This window comes from Aulonocara sp. 'chitande type north' Nkhata Bay, linkage group LG1 (genome assembly GCF_057382095.1).
Source record: "Aulonocara sp. 'chitande type north' Nkhata Bay isolate Kocher_YH1m ecotype deep benthic linkage group LG1, A_spYH_male_GT1.1, whole genome shotgun sequence".
Taxonomy (NCBI): Eukaryota; Metazoa; Chordata; class Actinopteri; order Cichliformes; family Cichlidae; genus Aulonocara; species Aulonocara sp. 'chitande type north' Nkhata Bay.
The window spans coordinates 2,587,737-2,598,085 of record NC_141344.1 but is presented as its reverse complement, the minus strand read 5'-3'; the positions used below and the strand labels follow the sequence as shown (position 1 = coordinate 2,598,085).

Below are 10,349 nucleotides of genomic sequence, written 5' to 3'. Positions count from 1 at the left end.
AGTTTGTTGGGAACATGCCGTCTCCTCCAGAGGAAAAACCTTTGCACACTTTTCAGCACCTCTTATTAAATTAAACAGAATCTAAGTCTTTCTGAACAGTAAACAGCAGAAAAGAATCCACATCTGGTGGTTACCAGCTGTTTACCAGACGCAAAGCAAAACGGTGAGCGTTGAAATGTCCTGCTGTGGAATGACGTCATCGATAACCACAACCGCGCTGTCAGATTAAGGCCCTTTTGACCTTTGACACTAACGTTTGTTTTTGCGTTGCAGGCGACTCTATGAGCCTGCTTGCCCTGAGACACTTTCACAAAATCACAACGAAACGTGAAGCAGAATCCTGACCCGCTGATGGAGGAAATGATGGGGTTTCACGCTGGAGCGGTACCACGGGTCATCGTGGCGAAGTCTTCAATGCTGTTTGAATCAGCACAGTTTGGATTCTCCATCAGCTGACGCAGAGCTCATCGGAATCATCACTTTAAGAACTGAAGGCCAGTCAGTCCTGAAAACCTCTGAATGTGTCCCCAAGTGCAGTCCCAAAAATCATCAAGCTCTACGAGGACACTGGCTCCCATGAGGAAAGGAAGACCAAGAGTCACCTCTGCTGCTGAGGATAAATTCATCCGAGTCACCAGCCTCAGAAATGGCAAGGTAACAGCAGCTCAGATCAGACACATCTCTACATCAGCTGTTCAGAGGAGACTGTGAATCAGGTCTTTATGGTCAGGACAAAGGAAAAGCAGCAAGCAGGAGCAAGGAGTGGACATGAGACCAGTGCACATCTGTGCTTTGGTCTGATGAGTCCAAATTTGAGACCTTTGGTTCACCCACTGTGTCTTTGTGCCACACAGAAAAGGTGAACGACGGTCTCTACATGCATGGTTCCCACCACGAAGCATGGGGCAGGAGGTGTGATGGGGCACACTGAACCACAGCATCCTGCAGCCACATGTCATCCCATCATTTATTTAGGACAAACAGCCGACATCGGACTTAGTTTGACTCGTCTGTCCTTTAGTTTCTCACAGAGCTCATTTTGCCCACTAAACACTAGCATCCTGCTAATGCGTGCCGACTGGTCGGTTTAGGACAGGACGTCCTCCCTTGATGGTGCCCGTCTCAGGAAGTGCAGTTCTCCGTTATTTCTCTGGACATTTGTGACCATCACAAGAACATCGTCTATGTTCTCTGAGAACATTTCAAAGAACCTGGACGCTTTATAGCGTCGTTGTTTAGGAGCTCACGGACTCCAGTGTAGAAAGTGCCTGAGAGAGACACGGCAGACTTCGGCTGGTTTACATCTAGGGCTGCCACACACGATTATTTTGATAGTCGACTAATCAGATCATCATCCATTGAACGTAAAACGTACAGCTTATTGCACCAGCAGCATCTGCTCTTATATAACTATCATTAGCTTACAGCTTTAAGTGTTTCAGGTCTGTGCTAACTAAAAATAAAGACAAGATGATAGTTTATTAAATTTTAATGAAATTTGCAGATTGTTTCGGTGGAGTTGAGTAAACCGATTTACTCAGGAACAAATAAAATACTTAAAAAAGCCAAACAATAACATTTTGAAGTTATCTAAGTGACTCATATATCATGTTTAACCTGAGTAGCGAAAGACGGCGGTGGGTTTGAAAACGATCTGCCGGGAGTCCGGTGTTCTCACGGCTCTAGTGAGCCTAGCCCCCGGCTAGCTATCGAGCTAGTGGGTAACAGACGTCTCCGAAAACGTCGGAGCGCTTTTGAAAATATGTGGTGTCTTGATTAGGGATGGGTATCGTTTAGGTTTTATCCGATACCGGTGCCAAATCGGTACTTTTGAAACGGTGCCGGTGCTCAAACGGTGCTCAAACCGGTGCTTAAAGAATGGAGAACACAAAATTGGTCCAAAAACCTCTCATGTTCAGCTGTTTTTTGTAAAAAGATAACAATGTTAGCCTTTTCTGCAGCTATGGGGCATATATGGTATCACTCTTGGCTGGAAGCAGTGCTTAAACAATGGAAAAAACACAAACTTTGTCCTAAACCTCTCATGTTTAACTGTTTTCCACTTTTTCTTTGGTCATTTTAGCCTTTTTAGCCAGGGTGAAGGGAGTATCTGCCATCAAACAAGAAGACAGCAGCATGTAGCTATGATGATGTTTGCTAGTTCACCTTACATGCATTAATGTAATAACGTGGTTAGCCTACTCAACGTAAATTAGCCACTCACGCAGAGAAGAACGGCTGCTGCCACCATCATCCGTCATCATTTCTGCTACACTGGCAGGGCTAGGGGCCAGGACTCTCCTCTTCGTGTTTTTGGGGGATGTTGCATAACAGGCAACCCACCCGCAGTAGATGTGCTCGGTGTGAGGTCTCGCAGCAAGCTATCAAATACGGCGCATTTCTGGGCTTTTAAAAAAAACGCTATGTGTCGCCAGGTGTTTCATCAGTTTCGAGGTGTTACCTCCTTTGACAGTATCACAGTATCAGCTTAAAGCACTTGTTGCTGCTGAGTTTGCATATTTTGCTATGAAGTACAGCCAGACTTTTGACCGCTTCGCCTTGGACATTTTTAATCTGTAGCTCTGCTCTAACAGAATGTACGTACCTGGCCCCGCCTACTATCCTCGGAAACGTAAAATGATTGGCTAGAATCTAAAGTGTGTCACAGCTCAGGAAAAAAAAGCACCGAAATAAAGCACCGAAATGTGCGCTGCTTTTCGGTCTGGTTACTACCGTTTATGTCAGAACCGACACCGGTACCCATCCCTAGTCTTGATAAACTGAGCAGATATTTGAGGTTTCCACAGCTACATTCTCGCCTGAAAATATGTTAAACGTTTATTTTGTGACCCAGAAACAATAATAAGAGTAATATTAAAACTAACTAGCTACCGCCATTGTTGGAAACTGAGCAGGGCTGCGCTATGAATTCTGGGACACAGCTTCTTCTTCTTCGGGGTTTAACGGCAGCTGGCATCCTTGTACATGCAGTGCTGCCATCTTCTGTTTAAGTCCGTTATTACACTCTTAAATCCTGCTACTTATTCCTGCGTCTTTTGAGATCTTACAAAGCTTCAAACGACACGTCGACTATTAAATCAGTCGTCGACGATTTTAATAGTCGACGTAATCGTGACTAGTCGACTAATCGTGGCAGCCCTATTTACATCACTATCGATCAATCAGCACTCAGTGACCTGTTATTGTTCCGTAAGCGTGGAGTTTGTTTCCTGACGTCTGAACAAAGACGGAGCTTCTGGAATCACGAGGTCGAGTCGAAGGCTTAAACCCAGTTCTGATATCAGAGCTCATTTTATTTTACATGCCATAAATCCTTTCAGTACTTTCACAAACAAAGCCAACAGTAATGGAACAGAAGATATAAAAATATAGTTCTCTCTCTCATTTTGGGAAGGAGCAGCCAATCAGGTCACCTGATCATACAGGAAGTTCAGCCCTCGCTTCGTCGTGTCTGAACCTGTGACGAGGTGCGTCAGCAGTGGAAGATCTGCTCCAGGTAATAGTCTGTGTCCTGCAGAGGGAAACCTCTGAGGTCAGGGATCCTCGGGCATCATACACTTCCTGTTTCGGACCTGAACCACTTCCATCCTCTCCTTCAGGAAGTTTCCGAAGGCTTCGGTCTCCTTGCTCTCCTCCGTCACTGAAAAATCAAACATCATACGTCCGAATGTTTATGAAATAATTTCAGGCTTCTAAGAAAATCAGGAAGCTTAATCCACGCCAACTCTTTCCTCACCGGCGTGGTCGATGTCGTCTGTGTCGCTGTCCACCGCCTCCTCGTCAGGATTACCGCGTGTCATAATGAGGTCACTGGGCCCGGCGATGTCGGCTTCATCTGCTGGCAGGAAGTCAATCGGTCAGTTAGAACTACAAAAACGTAGCATAATAACAGTTTAGCTTCATGGCGCCGGCTCTACCTGTGGATGGCGTGTTCCTCATGTCGACGGCTCCCAGGTCCTTCCGGAGCCGCTCGAGCTGCTCCTGCTGCTTCTTGCTCTGAGCGTCGGTCTGCAGGACAGGAAGTCGGTTCAGACAGGACGACGTGAGGGCGGAGCAACAGGGAGAAACAAAACGGAGCACTCACCAGCTCTTTGCGGAGTCGTTCGTACTCGGGTCGGTAGTCCCTGAGGAAGCAGGAGGAAGACTTCAGTTCATCACAACAATTTGTTTCCTCCATGAAAAAAAAAAAAAGAAAAAGAAAAAGAACCCAACGCTCAGCGTCGAGCTCCACGACTCAAAAGTCTAGTTTTTATTTTTGAGTTAAATAAAATAACTGTTACTGTTGCTAACCACCACACCATGTTTTACAGACTGTATACTGCTTATGTGGTTATATGGATACTGCAGCAAACAGAGTCCTGTGGTCATTAATTCAAAGTCATTATTTATGGTTTCGTGATGCACGCTCAGTCATCCAGGTCAGGAAATCACTGATTAACCCTTTAAAGCCCACCACAGAACCAAGTCCGCTACAGCTTATCTTTATATTTTTACCTGCTGCAGTGCAGAAGTGTCTTGCCCAAGGACACAACGACCAGGACAGAGCTGGGGATCGAACTGGTTACAAGATGAGCTTCCCAACCCCCTGAACCACGGTCGCCCACAAAATATTTCTAGGTTTATCCCTCAAAACTTTAAATGCAAAAAGTTGCGCAACATACTTTCCAACTACAGAGAATCTATTCTGAGTGTCTTCATAGTTTAATTTTTGACACTAATTTTCCTAAAGTGCAGGAAAAACAAAATATTTTTGTGCACAACATGCAAAAAAAACATCAAAATAAACTAATTCATACAAAAGTGTGATTTAAGTTTATGGCTTTCTGTACAGTTTCTGGGAGGCTTTAAAGTCACACATGACTTTACAAAACTGCAGCAAACCTTTGAAAGGCCTTGTAAAAACTACGTTTCCCACAATCAACTTTCTGGGATTATTTATGGGTATTTGGCGCCCTCTAGTGGCTGACACCACACGCAGCGTCCTCATATTGCAGACACAAAGGACATTTAATCTCTTTACTATTCTTCATCTTTAATAGACTCATAACTTATAGGACTTCAAAAAAAACACTTCAGGTAAAAAATAAAATACAAATTAAAAACCTCTCAGCTTTATGAGGACCAAATGTTTTTATAACTCGCCTATTAAAACTGTATTAAAGGTTAAGGGCGACTGTGGCTCAGGGGGTTGGGAACCGGAAGGTTGCCGGTTCGATCCCCGGGCTCTCGGTCCTGGTCGTTGTGTCCTTGGGCAAGACACTTCACCTGCCGCCTACTGGTGTTGGCCAGAGGGGCCGATGGTGCGATATGGCAGCCTGGCTTCTGTCAGTCTGCCCCAGGGCAGCTGTGGCTGCAACTGTAGCTGCCTCCACCAGTGTGTGAATGTGAGTGGAATTGTAAAGAGCTATATAAATGCAATCCATTATTATTATTAAAGTTTTCAATATGACGGGTGTGGCCTCGCGATACAGGTGTAGCTTGTTAGATTTGTACTGCTGATTGTCATTTATGCTTAGAAATATCTACTCATATATGCTTAGAGTTGTATAATCAATGTCATGTTGGTAGAGGTTTGATCCTTAATAGTCTGCAAAGGCTTGGTGTGCATTCCAGAGTGTTCTGGCATTCACATCCTGGGAGCGTGGGAGAGGTCGTACCTGCTCTTATTGTTTTATGGTAGGATAAACGTGGCTATGTCAGTTTTAGGCTAAGTGCCTTTTGTTTAGATGGACCGCTAGACTCCTGGCACCAGCTTTAGGGAGTCTTCACAGGGTCACATCTTGCACTTGCACACACACAGTACTCTGTGTGTATGTAGACGTCATATGTTAATGAACCTATGTATATTCATGTGAATAAAAGGAGTGCTATGGGGAACCTGGCTGAGAGTCTGTGGTCAAGTGGGTGGAACGACACTTGGCTCCAGGCAGGTCTCTGCATGAGTAACACGAAGAACTTTGCCTACTTGGTGTTCAGTGCTTTTGCTGTGTAGTTAAATTGTCTCGTTCCAGCGGTGGGCCTGTGCTAGACAGACCCAACATAGCTGCTAGCCGCCAGTTTCCTAATCAAGTTTGCTACTGTTGGAGGAGAACTTCACAAAAAAATTAAAACAAAGATTTTACACGTGTTTCATTCAGTGTTGTTGTTGTTTAACTACTTAAATCATGTCAGGTTTGAGGTTTTATTCTGACGCTTTGAGCAAACAAAGATAACCTCGTGTTTTTCCCCTCTGGTCAAAAAGTGCCTGAATGTTTTAAAACAGCTGTATAGAGTCAGATCAGCTCACTGGGAACTCCTCATGCTAATGATCATGCATCATATCACCAGTGTGTCTGACTCACCTCTCGTACTCCTTGGCCGCGTCCTCCACCTGCATAAACAGCTCGTCTAATCCACTTCCTGTCACCGCAGACACGCCCACCACCTGCAGGTGCAGAGACTTTATCGCTTTATCCTTTTCTCTAACTTGCTCTGACCCATCAGTGCGTGAGGTAGTGTGGCTACATCCATCCTTTACATACAGTCTATTTAAAACCCTGTAAGCAGGTAAACCGTCAGCATAGCCTCTCCCTGTGTGCGTCACACAAAGTTAAAACTTTGGGGTTTAAGGATTTGCTAAGGGTCCAGTTTTTCGGCGGTCCCTCTCACCCTCAGGTTGGTGTAGAACTCGTCCAGCACGAGGCTCATGGAGCGCGTCAGGTTGCTCACGTACGAGGTTTCCTGGTTCAAAGCGTCCTGGAAAGCCTCAAAGTCCTGCATCCACTCCACCGCAAAGCTGTGGTCAATGATGTCGGTCTGAAAAAGAAAACCACGAGAGGAAACCCCGTCATCAGAAACAACGAGTTCAGCAATGAGCCGGCAGCACGCCGAGCGTCCTCACCTTGTTCATGACCACGATGAAGGGCAGCTTCGTCTTGTAGAGGATACTGAAACACAAAGAATCAGAGGACTTAAACAAAAACTCTGCTGACTGTCCTGATGGGATGCTCAGGTATATTTAGTGACTCATTTCAGGTAAGAACAAGGCCTCCACAATCCCCTGGCTCTTATTTTGAAAGTCTAGCTGCTGTCGTGTATCCCAAACGGCAGGATGATCGAGGGCTTCTGAAGTATCTCTGCAGCCTGCAGCTGGACTCCAGCTCCACCGACTTGGACTGGAGATGGGGGAGGACACGCCCATTTGCTGCTACCAGAACTATGGTGACCAGCGGCCGTCTTAGAAAGTGGAGCTGGAGTCCGACTCCAAGGTGAGAGACTAACGGGAGGAGCAGCTGCTGTAAATCAGACCTCAGAGTCATCACGTCTCACAGAAAACATTAAAATGAATCTGATGTGGTTGGTGTTCGGTACCTGCAGGCGTACAGCATGTTGGACATGAAGGTGACGGGGTTGACGCTGCGGGACGTGTCCATGACGTAGATCACCACACAGGGGAAGGATGACGCCTACAAATGCACGCAGACGCTCTAAACGACTCGTCTTTATTCATAACTTAGACATAAAAGCAGACGAGCAGACCCACCAGAGCTTCGGTGATGATGGTTCCAGACGCCGACCAGGTGAAGACTTCGATCTGACCTGGGGTGTCAATCAGGACGTACCTGGAGCCAGAGAGACACCTGCTCATTCATGCTGTTGTTCAGTATGATGTTTATACGCTGCTCAAAAACATTAAAGGAAACTTTAATCAGGATCAGCTGCTTCGCTGTGAATGAAATGAACAACAGGTGAAACAACACTGAGACAACCCTGAACAGGACTGGTTTTACTGGAGGACATTTTTCCCCTTTTACTGTTTTTCAGGATTTTTGCATTTGGCTGTGGTCAGCATCAGGCCCGACCTGCACATCTTTACACAGATAGTCCGACTCCTGCAGGATGGCGCATCCATAAGTGCTACTGAAGGTTTGCCGTGTCTCCCAGCAAAGTCTCAAGAGCATGGAGGAGATTCCAGGAAACAGGCTGTTACTCTAGGAGGGCAGCACTCCTAGTAACAGGAGGAACAGGATGAGCACGACCAGAACTACAAAGAGGCCTCCAATGAGACACCGCTGCGAATGTCCAACCAATCAGACACAGACGGGGGGCGTTGTCGGAGCCTATGCTGGTGCAGCCTCTTATCTCGAGACTATGCAGGCCGTCCCTAGAGGATGAAGGAACTGATCCATGCACTGCCCCGCATCGCCCGACCTAAATCAGTAGAACTCCTCTGCGATGTTACGTTTCTCATCAGGACATCACCCCGGCGCCGTCAGGCATTCATGCAAACACGTGGGGGGGATTCAAACTCCCGAGAATCATTTCTGAACTCCTGCAACGAAATCTGAACAAAACGGGCCTGCATCGATTTTTTTACTTTGATTTTGGGGCGCCTTTGAATTTAGCCCTGTGTAGGCGCATCATTTCAATTTCCATTACCCCTAACCTATTACCCTCAGTGAGATCTGCTGTGCTTTAAGGTGTTCCTTTAATATTTTGGAGTGTTGTGCATCACAACCACACACAGGATGCCGCTGGCATCCCTCACAATCCTTAAAACATTTAGCTGCAAATAAGCAGCTACATACTGACCGGTGATTCTGTCGCTTCTTCTCGATGAACTGCATCACCTGAAGAAAACAAACACAAAGTCAGCATCCGAACTGTTTGTCTGGTGTGAACATTCGTACCGCGGGATGTTGAGATTTGTGAGTCACCTGATCAAAACGGGTGGCGAACAAGTTGAGTGACGTCACGATGCCGCCGTTGGGTCCGAGGCCGTACTGCTTCATCACCTCCTTGTAGTTCACCGTGTCCCTGATGTCTGAAAGCAGGAGGACAGACAGAGAAAACTAACAGACGCTGAAGATGACGTGGAGCTAAAAGTCTTTCCGGCTCCGTTTGAGTCACAAAAACACGTGAAGGTTTATTTGCTTTCGCTGTGATGTGTAATGCAAATATTAAATGCACTTCTGCAAATCCAGCATCGCACATCAAGTTTTAAGTTCAGTTTGGTTTGAATGAGTAGGGTCCAGCAAACACATGGATCCTTACCGATGTTTGCAGGGAAAGGGACCTCGTGGACGGCGGGGTCCAGGTTGATGACATATGGAGGAGCTTTGAGGGAATGCAGGTGAGCCGTCAGCCTCTGCAGGAAACAAAAGTACTCAGATTACTCGAGACTGCGGCTCACTTCACAACAGGCAGACAAACAGGAAACACTGTTCATATGGAGGAAATGTTCTGAGGAAGAGGGGGGAAGCTGAAGATGTTAACATCAGCTGCTTAAAAAAAATCTTCATCTCTGAGCTCAGACTGAAGGAGCAGCAAACATCAGTCACAGGGTGTCATTGGTTTAATTTAGGGACTTTATTAAGCTATTTTAACATTTATTGGGTTATATACAATTTAGTAAAGTTTGACTCTACTCTATATTCTATTGTTTTCTACTTAAACGTGCTAAGACTATGTAATCCATACCTTGCTGACGTAACTTATATTCTATTGAGCTTTTATGCTTTCTCTAAGTTATTTTATTAAAGGCTGTTGTAGGATAACTAACCTGCTGCCTCTCCTATCTGACTGAAATCAAACTGATTTTCTTTGATGCTAATGGGTTTGTGCGCGTTTTGGGGGCTTCCTCGGTGTGCCACAGAAAGCTGGTTGGTACCTGAGTTTTAGCTGAATTAAATAATTAAAAAAGCTCTCCCTCCTCCTCTGATGTAAACCTGCTCACACACCGGTACCTGTCGCTGCTCGTTTATTTACCTTTCGCTCTCTCTGAAGAAGCTAACTCATGCGGCTAGCTGCGTTAGCCGCTAAGGGACCGGGACTCACCTGGACGAAGGTGGTTTTCCCGGAGCCCGCCATGCCGAGCACGATGAGACACACGGGTTTGTCCCCGGCAGCAGCTCCCGGGACCCCGCTGCCACCTGCCGTCGCCGAACTGCCCCGGGTCTCCGGGAAAGCCGCATCAGTGCCGGGACAATCCGCCGCCGCTGCCATGATGCTGGAGGGATATTATAGTAACCGGCTGCCGTCCACACGCAGCCGCTGTCGTAAAATGGAAACGCGGTGTTCAAAACGAAAGGCAGAAGGCAGCAGCGTGTTTAATAAACCACGATGAAAACACAAGGAAACTTTATTAGAATATTTTACAGATAAATTAATATAAATAAAAAAAACACGTGACTGCAGAGAGTAAAATATTTCTACTGTTCACGGGTCTTAAAAAATTAGAAATATTACGTTTAGTAAATTTTAGTAGTTTATAATTTATTAGTAACACAGTATATAAATAATTAATCATTTCTATATTATATATATTTCTGTATTTTAAAAGAATATTG

At 45.7% G+C, this 10,349-nt stretch overlaps 1 protein-coding gene across 2 annotated transcripts; it reads right to left on the bottom strand.

Annotated features, from left to right (window-relative positions):
• Positions 1-3,293: 3,293 nt before the first annotated feature.
• gpn1 (GPN-loop GTPase 1) lies at positions 3,294-10,050 on the bottom strand. Of its 2 annotated transcripts, none has more exons than XM_086291283.1 (13): positions 9,838-10,050; positions 9,055-9,148; positions 8,718-8,824; positions 8,593-8,630; positions 7,544-7,622; positions 7,372-7,466; positions 6,902-6,947; positions 6,670-6,816; positions 6,363-6,445; positions 4,106-4,145; positions 3,939-4,029; positions 3,758-3,859; positions 3,294-3,661 (listed from the first exon to the last, which is right to left on the bottom strand). In XM_086291283.1, the coding sequence occupies exons 1-13, from the start codon at positions 10,003-10,005 to the stop codon at positions 3,555-3,557; spliced, it is 1,197 nt and encodes a 398-aa protein (XP_086147409.1). In that variant the 5' UTR covers positions 10,006-10,050; the 3' UTR covers positions 3,294-3,554. The 2 variants fall into 2 exon arrangements, with proteins under 2 accessions (XP_086147409.1, XP_086147488.1); XM_086291362.1 differs by having other exon boundaries at positions 3,758-3,856; positions 9,838-10,048.
• Between the last annotated feature and the right edge of the window lie 299 nt (positions 10,051-10,349).